General features: G+C 30.0%; 1 protein-coding gene across 2 annotated transcripts in view; it reads right to left on the bottom strand.

Moving 5' to 3' along the window:
* Nucleotides 1-20,009, bottom strand: part of msk (importin-7 msk) — a 107,626-nt gene that overhangs the window by 77,772 nt on the left and 9,845 nt on the right. For both annotated transcript variants that reach the window (XR_012757490.1, XM_075373976.1), the window contains exons 2-7: nt 17,101-17,182; nt 13,207-13,360; nt 10,539-10,697; nt 7,054-7,210; nt 2,582-2,766; nt 1,309-1,482 (exon numbers count right to left, since the gene is read on the bottom strand). Coding sequence is in view for 1 of the 2 variants with exons in the window: in XM_075373976.1 (XP_075230091.1) it covers nt 1,309-1,482; nt 2,582-2,766; nt 7,054-7,210; nt 10,539-10,697; nt 13,207-13,360; nt 17,101-17,182 (911 nt within the window). In the remaining variant the exon portion in view is untranslated. The remainder of the gene's footprint in view (nt 1-1,308; nt 1,483-2,581; nt 2,767-7,053; nt 7,211-10,538; nt 10,698-13,206; nt 13,361-17,100; nt 17,183-20,009) is intronic.

The raw sequence follows: 20,009 nt of genomic DNA, 5'->3' as shown, positions 1-20,009 counted from the left end.
TAATGAAGATGATTATGATCTTAGACGTGAGTTCTGCAAATTATGATTGAACAAGATTTGCGCAGATCCTAATTATTAAACACAAAGTTATTAGTGATGAGATTATCTTTGTTTTTAAAATGGCAATGTAAATCGCCATATTTGTTGATACTGGATTGATATTCATTCACACTGATATCATGAGGCACACACAGTATCCAGTCAAAGTAAATGTATAGGCAGGTGTTGTTGGTGGACGATTGATAGGGCCTATATTTATTGATGGAGATTTAAATGCAATGAGGCTTTGCTTCTCAATGATATAGTTTCAAAACATTCAAAATGTTGTTGCCTCCAACTTCTAAAACATCTGGTTTCAACAAGATGGTGTCCCGCCTCATTTCGGTCTTCAGTATGTGAAATTTCAGATGCATTTTCTCCATGAGGAGGGGGTCAAAGGGGTCAAATAGAATGGCCAGTGAGATCACTGACTTGTCACCACTGAATTACTTAAAAGTACATATTAAGCCCCAAGATAATGATGATTTACAAAATAGAATTTGAGAATCAGCACAAAATATCACTAGGGAACCATTGAATAATGCAGTATCATCTTTTTACAATTGATTAGTACACTGTCAAACAACAGAAGGAGGAAATTTTGAACATTTATTAAAATGAAAAGTTAGTAAATAAGCAAATGTTTAATAAATAATTTTTTTTAAATAAATTTATTTGCGATACGAGTTTCTTAAATTTTATCAATGTAATTTTTTTCAAAATTAAATTGGATACAGACATCATTCAAACTTTTTATTTATACCATTTTTCTTGTCTTAAAGAGACCTTTAAAATGAATATCACACAAAGGGTGTTACCATTTAAAATAATTTGAGTTACAATCCCTGGGCCAATCCCTAAAGGCGTTGAAATTTCTCGTCAATAGGTAAAGTAGTTGACCAGTACCTTATCCTGAAAGTTACAATATTCCATCTGGAACAGTTTTAAGGTTGTTAAGGGGTTTACATACTTTTGACTCACTCTGTATACCAACTTGTTTTTTTCTGAAATCATTATTTCAATTAACGAAGATTTGGATTGTTTACTGAAAATTGTTAAGATTATAGAAAAATTTTAATAATAAAATAAAATAAATTATGGTTGAAGCACTTTGTGATGTTGTAAAAAGCAATAAACCTGAAGGATCAACTATCAATTTATATTTGAAATAAGTAAGAATTTTAAGTATACTCCTGTGCTTTCTCTCAATCCTCACTTTCACTACCACACGTATATACACAAAAATAGTTAAGTTGAAAATATACTTACGCTTGATTAATGTAATTCAATGTTTGTTGAATAACTCGAGGTGAGATGTAAGTTTTTCTTCTATACTGATCCAAAATTTTCAATAAAACTTCTAATATACCACCAGAGAATGTTTTTAAGTACCAATCAGCAAATTCAGTATATTCTTTAGTTACATTGCCAGGGCTTCCATACCTAATAAAATTATTTAAATTTTACAATAAAAAATCATTTATTTATTAAAATCATTAATTTTATTATTAAAAATCATTATTAAAATTTTCTTGCTACAATTAAATTAAACTTGCTTATAGTACGAGTTATTTGTTGATCCGTGTCAAAGTCAGGAGGAATGAATTAATATTTATTTAGCAATGTGGCAAATATCAATCTGATCTCAAATCTGCTGAATAAATAAGTGAACTTGAATACTGATCAGGTAATTGAATACACTGAACTTTTTTATAGTCCTGAACCTCAAAGAACCACAATATTTATTAAAAAAAATACAAAATTATCTATTCTAATAATGTAAGAATAACTGAACTAGTTACTGAAGTATATTCTTGCATTATGAATGATTCACATTTATTATGCAAATCTCAGAATGACTGACAATTCTACTTCTGTTACAAAGCCAACAACCAACTAATGATTATACCTACGGAATAATATAGAAGCTGTAATAACTTTTTGCGAACAAAATTATGCAATCAGTGGGTTAAGTGAAAACTGTAATGATTTTTTTCATTCAAGATTACACAGTCTCAAAACAAGCTAGAAATCATTTCCAGTATTGTTTAAGTAGTAATCAGAGCCAATACTGTTAACTAATCAATAGTGGTAACATAGATATTACTCTCTCTGTAGGTTGCCGTTATTAATGATAAATAATTTGTAAATACTTTTTACCTTTAAAAATATCTACTAATGCTAACAACTGCTTAATTTTCTTTCTTTTTTGCTATAAACTAATCATTAATTCTAATAGCAGTCACCCAATTAAAGATTTAAAAGAAAACTAACTTGTGTTAAGAAGTAAGTTTTTCGACAGTTTGTTATTATTAATTCACATTCCTATATTTAAAAAACCCTACCCCCTCTGAGATGTTTCAGAAAATCATAAATATTGATTAAACAGGCTGACATAGAACACAGTTTTTTTTCTAATGTCTTTGAATCCTAGCTCAAAGCTTCATGAGCTTTGGTTCATGTGGACATAATTATAATCAATTAATAATAATTATTTTATTAATAAACTTTTAAAGTGCTTAGAAGTTATAACAACAATTACCGTTCAAACATTCTATACAGAATATGTAATGCCCATTTTTTGCACTTCCACCAAGGGAGATCAACACGTTCTTCTTCATCCACAGTATTTGTCTGTTCAGGAACTTGCTGATCAGCAATAGCACGTACTACTTCCATCCATTGAGAAAATACCTCTTTCGATATTAAATCAAGAGGTAAAACATACTGAAAAAACATACAAAAATATAAATACTTCAAATTTTAATAATTATGAAAAGAATTAGAAGCAAGTTGAAAATTAAAAAATAAAATGAATGAATATTATCAACAGCTTTTTAAAAAAAAACGTTAGCAGTTAAATTAAAATAAAAGCTAGTCAACGGTTCAGGAAAATTAGAAATTTAAAATTTTTAATTTCAAAAGACAAAAATGTAAAAGCACTTCCTTTAAATAAAAAAGTAACTTTAATCTTTATTACAACTGCAATGTATCTAAATAAGAATTTAATCATGATCTACATTGTACCAGGAATATACAGTAAAATATTTTACTGATATGCCATTCATAATACATGTTATTAAAGAAATTAACTTTAACTTTTATCAGATTGGAAATCTATCTTCACAGGAACCACAGTATGAGAAAAACAACCTCACCCAGAAATTGTACTTTAAGAAAACTATCAACGCCCTTCCAAGCAGCAACACCCATCCCATCCATAAGGAAATCAAGGAAACTTTTACCCAGATTAAAGCAGTAAATTACTCAACAACAATTTTGCATTAGCCAACTTATATATATTGTTTGTTACCACATATATGCCTAATTTAATATAGACGGATGACAACGGTAGCAGCTCAGATGTCAGCTGGTGTACTGCTGGATGTCAGCAGTATACATACGCACTAGTACAAGCATCACTCTCCCACCATAGTGGTGCTGTGGCCCCACTGCTCTCAGGCTTCAATAAAAGAGCATGCACGAGACTGAATTTTTAATTCATTGTTGACCACCACTTGGAGAAGATAAAAAAAAGGATGGAAGACAGGTTCCCTGGCTGCCTCAACATGGGATCTCCTGGTGAATGCCAACATCCCCACTGGAGCAACAGGCCTGTCTGGCCCACCGGACTTCAGTCACCCTGGCTGGCAGACTCAGCTGCAGGAGCCAGCTCAGTGTGGGATTGTTTGGGGAGAACCGCCGGCAAAAGACAACTGATGCCAACCCAAAACTGTGGGGCTCTGGGAGCGACCACTGCCACGCTGTAGTGGGGACCCAACTGCTACTGAGGGAAAGCCCGATCTGATTTCAATGGACAAGCCACAACTCCCCAATTTCACCAGAGAACAGCATCTGGACCCAACAGCTCTTCTCTTCTTGAGCTAACGCAAAAAAAACAGCCCTTTTCAGGGCTACCACAAGGTTATTATGAGCTGTCAAAGCCATTCAGCGACAATATAAAATAATTGTTTTTACCAAGAAATTAGTCACCTGAGAACAAGTATGAAAACAACCTCACTCATTCCTGTAACTGAATGGTATGTGGAAATGTCAACAGAATTATTATCAATTCAACCGAAAATATAACTAAACATTTTCTTATTCTCTTTGAATATGTAAATATTTGTACATTGAACATAATACTCAAAAAACCCTAAAAATCACAAAATTTTTGACAGAATTTATTTATCTCTAATCATCCGAATACAGAAAATATAAGAGGGAAATATAACTGAGTTCACAACAGTTCAAAACTTGCAATTAAATGTTTTAATTATGGGTTTTAAGTAATGAGAAGTGATATTTTGGCATTCTGGCATTATTATTTATGTCATTTAAAATAATGAAGTGTATGTAAACAATTACCATCCACATCATTTTAAGAAACTTCCAGGTCCAGAAATACTTTAAGAAATGCAATTTGCAACACTTATAGTCTCGTACTATAATGTTTCTTCCTTATTATACTTTTTAAAAATCACAGCGTATATCAGAAACTTTACTGTGATCCAAGAAATAAGAATATTATAGACTGAAAGTCCTGAATACTTTCATCTTACAAGGTGACATTTTTTATTATTTAACTAATAATTTGTTTGTTTAATTTTACAATTTTTTTTCTCTGTTTTTTACAAAGTGGTATTTCCAATTTTTTAAATTTACAAACCATACTCAGAATGTATACCTCAAACTTTAATGTTTAATCTTTGCGAATTCAACATGCTAAAACTAATTATCTGTTAAAATCATATATTATCTTGTCATTTATAAAAAAAAATTGCAACTTATGGAACAGATTCTTTCTAAATAAGATTGTAGCCAATTGGGTTTCTTAACCGATTAATTATTTGTAATTAATAATGTTATGTGTGTATATCACTCATGTAATAACAAGATTAATATATATCTGTTCAACCATAAAGCACTTTTAATGCTCTTCTGGGCAGTCAGAATTTGTTAAAAAAACATCTGACTAATCTCTCATAACAACAAAAAATGATCTTGTTCAATACAAATATTATGTGGTAATACAGGTGATTCAAAGAAACAGGAAATTTTGAAAGTTGTGTTGGTAGCCGTGGGTGATTGGTACCACTTGATAAGTGGCGCCAGCCTCTCTAACCTAACCTGCCATTTTTTATTTATGGATCCTTGGAGTGGTGCGCAACGTGCATTTGCTATCAAAGCGTTTTACAAAAACAATGACAGTGTGGAGGGAGTGCGTAGAGAATTTCGCCGTCATTTTAATCTGGGACGGCACGACCGTGTTCCATCAGCACATGCAATTAAAACCTGGATATCAAATTCTGAGGAAACTGGTTCGGCAATGAAAAAGAAACCTCCAGGCCGTGAGCAAACCGTCCGTACACCACAGAATGTTCAAGCTTTACAAGATGCTGTAACACGAAAAGTCCACACCGGTCAATCATCCGTTAGTGAATGTTAGTGAAGGACTTGCAATTCCATCCATACAAGTTGCAGATCGTCCAGGAACTGAAACCGAACGATGCAATTGTGCGAGCACAATGCTGTAATGTAATACTTCAGAAGATAAATGATAACGAAGAGTTTGTTCACGAACTGTGGATGTCAGACGAAGCGCATTTCCACCTCAGTGGATTTGTTAACAAGCAAAATTTCAGATACTGGGCACAAGAAAATCCTATGCAGCTACACCAGCCTCCGTTGCACAGCCAGAAAGTGACAGTGTGGTTGTGCTATGTCATCTTACGGTATTATAGGCCCTTATTTTTTTTGAGGATGACAACGGTCTTGCAATTACAGTGACGTCGGCTCGTTACGTAGCCATGCTTGAAACCTTTGTTGTGGAACAAAAGAGATTTCCACCAATTCTTAAAACAGCCTGGTTTCAACAAGACGGAGCAACATCACATACTGCATGAATATTGATAGCAGCTGTACGCTGATTGTTTGGACGTGTCATTTCACGAAATGGTGACATTAGATGGCCTCCCAGATCGCCTGATCTCTCAGCTTGCGATTACTTTTTGTGAGATCACCTTAAAAGCAAAGAGTTCCACAGTAGACCTGCTACAACGGAAGAACTGAAGGCAAAGATCCGAGAAGCAATTGCGGAAATTCCAGTTGAGATGTTACGTCAAACCATGAACAATTTAACCAAGAGACTTCGTGAGTGTTTACGTAGAAGAGGAGGTCACCTGCAAGATTTCATCTTTAAAAAATAAACTAAAATATATGTATCCTAAAATGGCAACATTTGTACAATTACATGAAATATAAAATTCATTTCTAAAAAAATTTTTCATTAACATTATTTAATTTTTTAAATTTCCCGTTTCTTTGAATCACCCTGTACTTACTAACTATAATTTTTTAAGCATCATCAATTCTGTTTAAATACTTCCCAGAATCTGTTATCTTTTAATCTACTTCAATTTTATGGGTTGGGTATTAAATATTACTACACCAACACAAATTAAAACTTATCTCAAAACCGAAGGCAGTATGCCTGTATAATGTGTTATATGGCCAAGAGGAGTTTGCTAGTAAGACTTGATTGAACTGCATTACACTTCACAACTTTTTAAAAGAACTCATTGACAATGATCAATACTCATTTAAGTGAAAGGGCTATAAAAGGCATGCTGTCAGATTTTAAAATTTAGTTAATTGGTTGGCTGAATCTGTAACCTTAGAAATGGAAAAACTCTTTATCACCAGGATACCTTACTTTCTTTGAATGCCAATAACTAGAAAATAAAAATAGACTTTATTTAATTAACTTACAATACCAGATGATTCATCAGGGGAAACATTCAACATAGAATAACCACAATTTTTTTCTGCAAGTAATCGAATAAACTGATTAAGATAAATGATGATTATTCTCAAATTTCAGGGAGAAATTTTTGTAAATGCATCAATCTTTACAAAGTCATATTAACAGCCAAAAATAATCAATAAAATTTATTCATTATAATTCTCTATATAATGTACAAGCATGAAAAAAACAATTATTTCTTTTCTTACTTGAGTTAAAGCAAAATATATCTTAAGAATTTGTTTTTGCAGTAAAACAGATTGTTCAGATTGGTCAGGTAATAATCTAACGCATAACTGATACATCATTGGCAATAACATATTCATAGCATCATTCAAAGGACCCCGTTCTTCTGACTTCTTATATCTGTTGACAATAAAAAAAATACATTAAGTAATTGGAAGAGGAAAATAATAATAAAAAAAAAAGAAAAAAGTAGAATATTAACAAGAACAGACTAGAATCCAACAAATTATGAAGTAAATGGAATTTTTTTAATCCTTTAAATGAGTTATCTACCTGGTAACCCTGAAGTAGTAGATACTTACCTTAGGGAACAGCTCCAGCAATCACATTTAGCCAACTGACCATAACAATAGTCTTCTTTACTGGGGATTAACCAAAAAATCATTTCCCAATAATATTTAACACCATAGTTTCTCAGCACATGAATTGATACATTCATTACTGTTCCAGTTATGGTAGGGTAGGTTAGCAGAACATTTGTCCATGACAGGTTTGATTATATCTGTTTCTAACTAAAAATTGGGTTCAGAACATTTAGAATGTTTTTGAGCTAGAATAGTACTTTGATAAGATAAAATCATGCTACACTTTAAATTTTTCATATTTTTTGTATTATAGAATAAATTGATATCTCTTGATCAGAGATATTATATTATTACATTTTAACATAAATTATTTATTCAATGTTAGATCATTTTTTTAAATGTATTTTTACATAAAAAAACAAAAACAAAACTGAACCAACCAAATAATACTGGTCCAGTAATAATGTCAAAATATTGTAAAACTTAGCAATGAGTGATTTATTTTGAACATTTTTAAAGTAAAAAATCACAACTAACCTAAGTATAGTGTCTTTTTTTTACCTGATATTTTGAAATGCATTATTGACAACCAGTTAGCAATGAAAAGTCTAGCAAGACTTTCCCTAATAAACATTATTGTTGTTCTCTCACAATTATTAATAAATTCTAATAAAGTTATTATCTCTAACTTCTACTTTACACTAAGTTAATATAATTTATTTATCTCTGCTTTCTTCCATTCATCTCTCTCAACCTTTCTCCACTTATTCTTTTACCATTTCCAGACTAATCTTAAAAAATTTCCTCTACTTTCTACTTATTCTTTGAAATTTGTTTTCCCTTCTATAACCGAGATATTCATTCTCAGCCTAAAAACTGCTTCAATTCTATTTACTGTTAGTTTCAATTTTTTTCCAGTCAGGTTTGGAAAAAGTGGGCAACTAAATATTAGCCTGTTAGTACAATACAAACAAATCATTAAATCTAGGATACATTGGTATTTTCTGTGTCTTCTTATCTTATAAAAAGTGTCTAATACCTGTTGATTTAATAAAGATGGAAAGTTTTCATATTGGTCAAAATACAAGAGATGAAAATCAAGGAAACTTCATACCTTGCCAAGCAAACTATCAATAAGTACTTTCATAGAGTATTTCAAGGAATAACCTCCCAATTATGCTATTAATTCTTCAGAATCTTGTCAGGAGAAAAATTTACACAATGCCATCTGCAACTCCACTGACAAAAAGCAATAAGCACGAGACACTTACAGACAATGAGCATGAAAATTTCAGCTTCAATATAAATCCGAATTATTTAAATCTCTTCTCACATTTCAGCACAATGTTTAGTAAACAAAGTACTGATTATATATTGTCAATACTTCTATCTTTTGCTATGATGACCACATGAGGAACTCTATTTGTTCACTGTTTTATGAATCCCATTAGTTAAATCATTCATTCTAAATATCTTTCAGAACCACATAATGGCTTACCACAGAGCATTTTAAAAAGTTTTCAGTTGGCTTTACAAAGGTAATTTTATACAAACAATGACAAGATGCACTTATTTATCCAGGTGGGGGGCACTTATTTAATATTACTTAACTTTAATAATCTGCAGGACCGAAAATAAAAAAAGAATATTAAAAAAAAACAACAAAAAAACAGTGTGCTTTGAAATTATCCTACTTATAATTATCCATTTTTAAGATACTATTCCATTAAGTTATCTGAATCTTACTCAACTATCATACTGAAGGGAATCTTACGAAGTTTCTGATAGTTTATTTACTTTGATCGCATGTCTTAAAACATTACAAAAATGAAATCATTATCTATTATCTAGATCTACTGAAATTACTCAAATTCGATTTCCCTCCTCTCTTACTTAATTTTGTTTTTATGAATCATGTTTATGGAAACCAATGCAAAAATAAGAACAGCTATTTTTTTCTTAGAAATAATTGAAAACTTATTTCTAAACTGATTTTCTGTAAAAAAAAAAATATTTACTAATCCATAAAAATACTTTCCCAACAATAAAATGGCAAGAGAATTACTGCATTATATTTTAAATAAATTAACATAACTCACAAAATATAAATCAATAAAAATCTGGTCCAGAACCACAAATTTATCATCAAACAATATAATGCTGTAAAGAAAAACAGAGCAAATGATAAACAAAAAATTACATCAACAGATAAATTAATAAAAAAAATATTGCCCTAATGTAGATTTTGGGCAGTGCATGAGGATTTTCAGAAAAGGAAGAAAATAATGTAACTCATAATAAAGTCACATATATATTCTCTCTGACCAGCACATTAAAGATTTTTGTTTGTTTGTTTTATTTCAAATAAATTCCTTTTCTTTCTTTCTTGAATGTAAGTAAATAACAAGATACAAATATAAGAAATAAAGAGATAATTTCATAGGTTATACCTTTATATAGCTCTTCAACTTTACAACTAGACACAATGAAATAAACAACTTTACTTACACAAAATCTAATCTATAATGATGGTTTTTAGGAAAAGATAATATCAAATGTTTATTTATTTAAACTGACATGATCTTTTTTACACAGACATAAATTCTATTTTATCTACAAACATGTGAACAATCAAAATAAATGAAATTTGTAATGGTATTTTGTAGTGTTAAAATAATCAAAAAATCTTCTATTGCTATGCAATTCTAACTGTATCAGGGTGTATGGTTATAGGTTGGATGTTAACTCATTGTAAATAAGCATGATATTATTTCATTTACTTTTGTTACGGGTAAACCAGAACTTATATTATTTTATTATTACTTTTCATTCATTTAATGCAAATAAGTGAGTTAACTTCCATAAGGTTTTTTTAAAGGAGTACCTAATTTCTCTTCATCTTTAAAAGAAACTATAACAACAAATTGTGTCAAAAGCAGACATTATTCGAAACTTTAATAATAAATATTACTATTTTTTAGAATTAACAATTAAGTTGAAACATTTTTTTTGTATGAAAATATAATTTTGCTTTTACATTAAATATATGTATTTCTAACAAAGTCTCATAAAAGAAAAAAATATAAATTAAATTAAACCAGTAATAATAATAACAAATAAAGAAAGCACACTGCACCACTTACTCAAAGTTCTTAACTAGCTGGTAAAGACAAAGCAGAGATCCAGACCAGCCAGCAGCATCTGGATTCTGCAAGTAAATACTAATCTTATCAACGATTTGTGTCCACCGACCAGGAAAATCATGCTTCACAATGTTGCCAACACATACTGACAACTGGACCCTAAAAAAAAAAATTAAAAATATTCAAAACTATTCTAAAGAATAAACTAACAAAATGTGTCAATTTAATTCCACCCAAAATAAATTTTAATGCTACTGACAGATTAAACAAAAATAACAAACAATTACAGCTGTAAGCAGTAACACATAGAAAATTAAAGCAATCATTACAAAAATATTAATAGGTAAAGGTTTTACATATATGAGGGCAGCTCAGAAGTACAAGGATCATTTGGCTATAAATAAAAAAACTTGTACAGATAAAAATATTTTATTATATACAACTTAAAACTACAGCTTTTAACTACTTTTCAACATAATTGCCATTTAATTCTAGTATTTTTAATTTTAGTATTTGTCAGAGCATTTCACTAATTTACCTTCTTCATAAAATTCAACCACCTGGGTACCCAGCCAACCTTTGATGGCATTTTGAAGTTTATCGTCATCATCGAAGTTGAAGCCATTTATTCATGCGAGTGAAAAGATGATAATCACTCGGTGCCAAGTGATCAAAAATGTCCCACTAGAATTGATTCAGAAGTTCTTTGAGAACTTTCATGCAAAAGAAACAACAAGGATGACAGCATACTGTGATGTTTGTTCTGAATGGCTTGGCTAAATTTCTTCAAAGTTTCACAGTAGATTGCTGAAGTAATAGTCGTACCACGTACCACAAAGTAAACTAGAATTCCTTTGGCATCTCAAAAACCATAGCTATACCTTCTTCGCTGACAAAGTTTGCTGGGCTTTCTTTGGCTTGCATGGAGAACTGGTATAGCACCAATCATACACTATTGTTTTATTTCAATGTTCATGTAGGTGGTCACCCAAGTTTCATTCCTAGACACAATTCTCTCAAAAAAAAACAATCTCCTTCTGCATTGTAGCATGAAAGGAAGTCTAAAGCAGAACCCATTTGTTTCGTTTGATAGATCTCTGTGAGCATTTTTTGAACCCACTGAGCACAGAAGGTAGCCTAATTTATTGATGACATCTCTTATAAAACGTACAAGAAATTTATGGGAATTGTTTGGAAAGTTCAAAGGTAGTGGAATCTTGGATTTTCACGCACTTTTTCATCAATTTCACTGACAAGATCATCACTCATAACAGAAGGCTTACCACTCTTTTCTTCTTCATGGATAAACATCCATGAAGAAGAAAGATAAATGTTAATTTTTTAAAAATGAATTAAATAATCTAGCCCCCTGCTGCTGAAACATTTCATGCTCAAAGCAATCTTATGACAACATGCACCTCGTATTTCACAAGGAATTTTCTATTGCAGCCCTCATGTTTTTAGGCTACAACAAGCGAATGGGCGTAGAAAGTATATAGCTCAAACTGACACAGCTGGAAGCGCACTTATTCAGAGTATACTGATGTGTTAATGGTGGTGCCAGTAACACTGTAGTGTCAGTGCACCAATTGTAATAGTAACTAATGCTATGCTATAATGAAGGTTACTTTCTGAACGCCCTCGTATATTTTAAGTGTCATTGATTGTTCAAGGCATTAATCATTAATAAAAGCCAATGATAAGTAGCACTGTTGCATTTCAGTAATCATCAGGGACTGGTTGTTTAAACAAAGATGTTACGACTATATTCTGACTTCATATATCTTTTAATTTTCAAGATGCTGATGCCAAAGATATTAAGATTTTAGGAACAATCACTTCAGGATCCAAATAATACATAATACTTTATGAAATAGTAATAAAAATTAAATAATAATTAAGCTAAATATGGAACATAACCAACTGAAATTAACATAAAAAATAAAATCTACTTGTTAAATAAGGTATATTAACTAAAAAAAAAAAAAAATTAAACTGACAAAATAAAATGGAAATGGCTATGCTATTTTCATGAGCTACTTGTTTCTTAATGTGAGGTAGCCTACAACTGTTAGGTTATAGCACCCAATACACATGCAACAAAGTTTGTAGTTGGAAATTTTCATTTTGTAACATACCTTAAATTAAAAAATGCAGATGACAAAAAGAAAACATGACATAATACACACTAAAATTCACCAAACTGTCTGTAGATGTGGGCTGACAAAAGATATTTGGAATGAATGCCTAACCATAAATACTATAAAAATAAATTCCTGCAATCTTCTCTGAGAATTTATTATTCCCTCTCAAAATTATTTTCCCTTATCTAAGATTTCTTTAAAAAAAATAGAGCAATCATATTTTTGGTGAAGCTTTGAGGAATTGATGACTGTGACTGCACTCTTGTCTCAGAATTGTTTTCCGGGAAGTAAACAATTTTCATAAAATAAGCAGGAACAGTAAAAGCAATGAAGGCCTTTTTTAACCTAAAAAACATACAACAGTAATTTCAAATTACAATTTATGTTCATTATTTACTGATGAAAGATCAACTGATTTTCATTTCTTTATTGTAAGCAAAGCTTTTATTGTAAGGCAGTTACGCTTGCTGGATAGTGAAGGAAGGATCTTTTACTCTTACCACAATAATAAAAAGAACACTTACCTAATAAGATCTGGCGCATGGACTACAGCATCAACAATGGCGTCGCGAATCATAGCACGATCTTGTTCATGGAGTGTAAAAGGTAATGGAGCACCTGCATCAACTTCTCTGTCTGCCCAATGTTGAGTGACAAGATTTTTTAGATAAATGACACCTGAATATTAAAAACAAAGAAAAGAAAATAATTAATGTGTTTTAAAGCAAAAAAATAATAATACTGTTTGTTTCTGTTAACAAACATAATGTCCACAAAATTAATTTCAACAACACAATAATAATATGAAAAGTAGATTATTAAATTATTTATTACAAGGCCTAAAAATTGAATATACTGCAATTGGTAAACAATATACATACTTCCATGAATAAGAGTTAATATTACAGTTTGCTGAAATTTTGTTTGTCTACTGTAAAACTATCAGTTAAGGTTGATTAATTTTACTAGTTTTAAATGTGAAAAAAAAAGATAAAATTTCAAGCACTTATTTGTTGTACCTTTTTCCAAACCAAGCGATAAGTATAATTTTATATCTTAAATTGTTTTTTTTTTTGAAAGTTCAAGAGTTATGAATTTGTGCAGTTTTACACAATTTATAGAAATATAAAATAGCATTACAATGTGATAGCAATCATATTACATCTGTAATATTAAATAAGAGTGGATTTATAAGGATCATATAAAAATTATGAAAAAGGTCCTAATTAGTCCAGAAGTCCTCTGTTTTCTATGTCAGCTATTTTATACCTTTGGAATATAAGTAGATATCTTAAGAATGGTTTAAGTTGTTAAATAAAATTTAATATATATGAAATAATCCACGGATGAAGCCTTTACTTGATGAAATTTTCTTGGCGAAAAATCATATCTACTTCTGAATATTGACTCCTTTTCTGAGTTGACCTATAGTATTTACAGTTAAACTTATATATTACTGATACAAGAGTACTCTCCCTATTGTTGCTCTTTTATATTATATTTTATCTCTTTTGGTTTATGTATTTATTGTTTTCTCTGTATTGTATTTTAAGGTTTTATATTCTGTACGTAAACTCTGAAGAAGGTACTGTGTACAGAAAAAGCTGTCATTTTCAAAATAAATTTATAAAATCAAAAACAAATTGTCAGCATATTTCAAAATAGTGGCCAATAAAAATTAATATTTTTTTGCTGTGTATTTTTTGAATTTTGTTTTATTATGAAAAAAAATTATACTCCATTTTTTAAGTACAATTAAAAAATAACAGCTATGAATAAATCATTGAAAACAGTCTTAATTATGAATCAGATTTTAATTTCTTTCATTAAGAAACTAATAATACTAAAAAAAGAGTATGGTTATTTTTAAATAATAAAATATTTCTTCTTTAACATTATTAAGCATATGCAATTCTGTTAAAATCTTATCATGTGTAAAATAATTATTTTCTAATTACAGTTTTTTATGTTTTGTACTCATTTTTTAAACACTAATTTCACAATCTGAATAAATGTTATTTTTTGTAGTTAAACTGATAATTGTAGTTTTGTAGTTTAACTGGTAATTGACCTCAAAAGCCCTTAAGTAAATTTTCTTTAATATTTATTTTGATAATTTCTGTTGGCCCTTCTGGTTAAAAGGTTTCAAATATCACACTGCTACTTAATTTTGAATTTTTTTTTTTATCAAGTACATAGGCTTAGATTATAAACATGGAACCACTGACTTATACATATTTTATGATTAGATTACTTATATATTTTTAATGGTTATTTTATATCTATAACCTAAACACTTGGCAAATTGTTTGAATGTATACCTACAAAAGGTTTTGACATTTTGGTCAATCATAATGAATATTTAGATTTGTAATAAAATGAGGCGAGTAACTTAAAACCAAACTGTCACTTAACAGTCGTGAAGTAACAATTTATGAATGAAATGAAAAACTTAAATTAGCAAAAGTTGTTTAAAAGAATGCCCTACGCAGTGATGCATTTTTGTGCTTAAGTGATTATATTGGGAGTTACCGGATGCAAAATGTCAATAAAATCTGACTTGTTGTTGAATGTTTGCTTTTATTTCATCCATAGTGTGGGGATTTAATTCATAAAGACTTCAAATAGTCCTCCTAAAGGCAACAATATCAACTTAACATTTCTGGGGAACACAGAGACAACACCTTCTAATGAGAGTTCATTTGATGTGTGATATGTTATTCTGTTTTGGAAGAAATCTTACTCTTCTTCAAGATCTATTAAATAAGCATAGAAAACAAAAACTGATAAGTTTTGTCTGGCCAAAAAAATTTTGGTTCCATTATATGTTTACCAGAAACAGCACATCGTATACCAATTTTGTTAACATGAAGTGATATCTCAAACAGCTGGTGAGGATTTTCAGCTACCCAATTATCTGGTGTTGTGTGAATTGACATGCCCAGATTAATGAATTCATGTCTTGTCTGGCATGAAATACAACATCTATCCACTGACAATGCTTTAGAGAACCTGATTGCAATAATAAAGTTGTAGCACATATGATACACGATATGGCTTCAAATTTAAATCATGAAGAATCTTATGAGAAGATGAATATTTTATTCAAACTGTGATAACTTGAGTAGAAATGTGTTTGAACTGGCAAAAATACTTTGCATACTGGCTATGGTCTCTGGAGTCCTAATGTTAGGTTACCTATATTGTTTTGAATTTGAGGCTAGCTCGAATGCCACGTTTCAAATACTTCATGTATCTCTTTGCTGGGATACTGACATTCAGAAAATTTTCTGTGAAAATTTGATGTTTCTTAGTACCATCAATCGCAAACAACAGTAGTAATAGTAGCAGCAGCAACATTAAAGGTGACACTTAACTAGTTCATGCTGGCCAGGTTTTTTTTTAAAGATATTTACCCGATATTTAAAAAAAACTGCATATATTTAATTTAAGTAAGTGTAGTTTGTACTTAAAAGAACCAATACAACTGTTTGTTCTAATCTTGTTCCAATAATAAATAAAATTAAATAATTCTCAATTTACTCTGTTTTAGAGTTTTAATCACTTTTTTTATAATTATTATAATTTTTATCATATTTAAAAGTTTTTGCTTCTAAAATTTTTTTTTTTCTTTAAGTATAAAAAAGCTTTTTCATTTAAAAATAAACAATAATACTAACTTAACTTAAATTAATAGATATAATTGGGTGAACTACTTAAAAAATAAAAGTTTTTAAGAAATAATTGATTTCAAAACACAAATTTGCAGGGAATTTTATAAGCTTTAAAGGTCTAACAACACCTGTCAGTAAAATCAATAGTTTTTGATATTTGAAAAATAAATCCATATAAAATGGAACTTTTTGGTTAATTGTGAAGAGTGTTGGGTACCCTAACATACTTTATAGACCAATATATTTGTTAGACATTCCCAAAATCTTAGTATATGAGCAAAATTACACCTAAAAAAAAGCCTATGCTTACTAACTTCCTTAAAAAATGCTTTTTTCTTTACTCTACAAATAGAAAATGATTTAACTTTTTATCAAGACTTTTTTGATCTTAAAGATCAAAAGATTTTTATGTTTAATATTTCACTGCATTAAAATATTGCTAATTAGTTTGGGTCAAATTTGCTAAACTGAATAATATTCAATAAAGAAAATTATTGAAATCTATTAAATCTTCATCTTTAACCATATATCACCAGGAACAGAGAATCATAAAAAATGACAAAAAATGCATTCTTAAATTGTTTAGAACAATAAATTGTTTATTGTTTAAATCACAATAAATATAAACAACTACAATATCTGAAAAAGAAATAGGATTAATAAGTATCAACAAATAATGACATAAATGTTCACTACAAATATACAGTCTAGAAACAGAATCTACATATTCATTTTTATGCATACCTGCTTGTCTTACAGGCATATCTACATCAGCTAACATAACAACCTGAAGGAGTGATGGTGCAAAACCAATTATCTTGTGAATCTGAAACAAATTTATAAAATATAGAAAGAAAATAATTCATTTTAACAATTTCTTTTGTAAAAAAAAACCTGCATAATCTTATCTAAGGATTACTCTGTTTAAACAAATCTAAAAACAAAAATGTTCATTATCCCTACTAGATTCAATTGAGGTGTATAAAAACTGGAAAGTTATATTCAACATTAAATGGGCAAAATCTGAACAAGGCTTGACTAATAAATTTTGCACATATATGCGTAGCATAGGAATGAAAAGAAATATTGGAATGAAATAAAAAATGAATAAAAGTAAAATACCTTAGCTACAAAATGCAGTATTTATTTGTCAATATAATCCCCGTTTACACTGATACACTTTTACCAATGTGTAAGTTTTTGGATTCTGTCGGTCTTTCTGGGATCCATGTGGCCTCAGCTTCCTTCACCTCATCATCAAAGGTATAATTATTACCTTCGAGATCCCTCTTCAGATAAGGGAAGAAGTGGAAGTCGCACGAACCCAAATCTGGCGAGTATGATGGATGCGAAATAGGCTCAAACTTCAGCTTGCAGAGAACCTTCAGAGAGTTTGCATGGTACCCATTGTGCACAGATTTTACAGTAACCCAATTGCTCAATAATATGGCCTACTCGTTCTTTATAATAGCGATGCGTTGCTGGGTGATTTGCCGGTCACTTTGAAGCAAATTGTCCACCTCCTTTTGATGTCTTTTGTCAGTCACAGAAACTGGTCTTCTGCTGCGAGGTGCGTCCTGAATGGTCGCTTTACCAGCTTCACATTTGTGAAATTTCAACGCCCACCTATTCACAATACTCTTGTCAACAGTTTCACTACCGTTAACCGCTTTTAAACAATGAAAAATATTCGTAGGATTCACAATTTCTGCTATTAAAAATTTGATTACTGCGTGCTGTTTTAACAGTGTTGACATATTGACTGTATTCTATACCATTTTAACTGCTACTGAAAACAAACCGATTAATGGATTTCAATGCATTATCGCAGGTTTGTAGAAGGGAATTTTAAATATCATGTGCTGCCATGCCCAACTCAATAATACCTTTTGTTTCTGCGTAGCATGCTAATGTGCAAAATTTATCAGCTGCGCCTTGTAAAATGCTTTTTCCAGTTAAACAAGTCCACCAAAACTATTTCTAAACTATATTCTGGCAATCTGTTGGAACTGAAAGTCTCTTCCTAATATTAAATGCCATTTAAATGTGATTTCTGTCTTGAGTGCTGTGTGGGTGTGTATCGCATGGGTGTTGTGGATGTTAGAAGCTTTGTCCTGTTTTCTGCATGGTTCTTGTGCGATGTTTGTATTTGATGTGTTTTTTGTGTGGCTTGTGACATCTGTTGGTTTGTTATGACTGTGTGTGCAGGCAACTCCCCCCCTTCTTCTGATGAAATGCTTTTATAAGCAGTACCAGGAAGGGAGGAAGCCAGGGGTGGAGGTTTAGTCAGTAGTGCGCAGATAATACATTCGCCTGTGGTTATAACTGGTGGAACCTGTTAGCAAGCCATGGTGGAACTGCTTAGGCCATGGGGTTCCTCCACTGAGGTTTAAAAAAAAAAATGATGAGAATTTTTAAAAACTGTAATATGGAATATTTCTATTCATCTGTGCAGAGATAAATAATCAAATGTGTTGTTCTATGAAGTTGCATTTCTAATTTCTATTTTTTTTTTTATAATTTATGCAATCTTAAACCAGAAAAAATGCAAAGTTATTTACATATTTTTTTTTTTACAGAAAAAAAGAACCAAAATTGAATAAAAAAATTATTACATGGTGATGCAGAAAAGGTTTAAAAAACAAACAGCTTTTATAGATTTCATATATCAATATAAATATAATTATACTATGTATTAAGTTGTTTTTATTAAATAGAACATATGAATAATAATTTATTTGAAGGTAAAGATATAAAAAAAAACTCCGCCCTTAACAATTATAAAAACATTTTCATTGAGTTATTCAAGAGAAATATTTTATTAATTTAATTAAATACAATGCACTCTTGGTACATATTAATCAATAAATTGCGTTCATGTATTTTTAAACAGTTACATGACCTTAACATTAGGTTTATATTAACACTTTACATGAACTGGGGAACATCACACAATTGTTTACACTACAATAAACCAAATTAAACAGACTGTGCATGTGTGCATACATACATACACTTACATCGAATTAAATAAGTTCATATATTTACAGAATTGCATTAACATTTCAAACTTAAAAAATATTGGAACATTAAAATTTTTTATTATTAAATTTTAAAAAGAGTTGGCAAGCAATGAACTATTTTATACTGAAATGAATCTGTATAAATAGTTTAGGGCCAGTAACACATCTGGTTAATACAAATTATAAACAAAGAAGTTATTTTCTGCCAACATTACTCACAGCAAACGCACAAAAAGTACATTATATAAAATTGTATACTATCTTGTTTTTTTTCTACCAACATGTAATTTTTTCATTAACTAGCTTATTACTAATTGAACATCTCAGTTCTATCATTAACATCTAGGAAAATTGTAGTAATGTAATAAAACATCGCCTCTGGTACGCTTTCAAAATTCAACTAGTTTTGTTAAGTAATTCTTTTTATTCTTTTAATTTTTTTTATTATTTCCCTTTGATTTATTGTGTATGATTTCTTTTACAGAAAAAAAGTTTTCTTATACAATATATTGAGATGACTGTTACAGGAAATAACTAAAAAATAATTGTATAATGCAACATTTTTGTTTAATGTGACTAACAAGTAACTTTATAAAAAATTCTTCTTATAAACATTATTGACAAAATATT

This window comes from Lycorma delicatula, chromosome 8, assembly GCF_047948215.1.
Source record: "Lycorma delicatula isolate Av1 chromosome 8, ASM4794821v1, whole genome shotgun sequence".
Classification (NCBI taxonomy): domain Eukaryota; kingdom Metazoa; phylum Arthropoda; class Insecta; order Hemiptera; family Fulgoridae; genus Lycorma; species Lycorma delicatula.
This window is presented reverse-complemented; position numbering and strand designations above follow the sequence as displayed.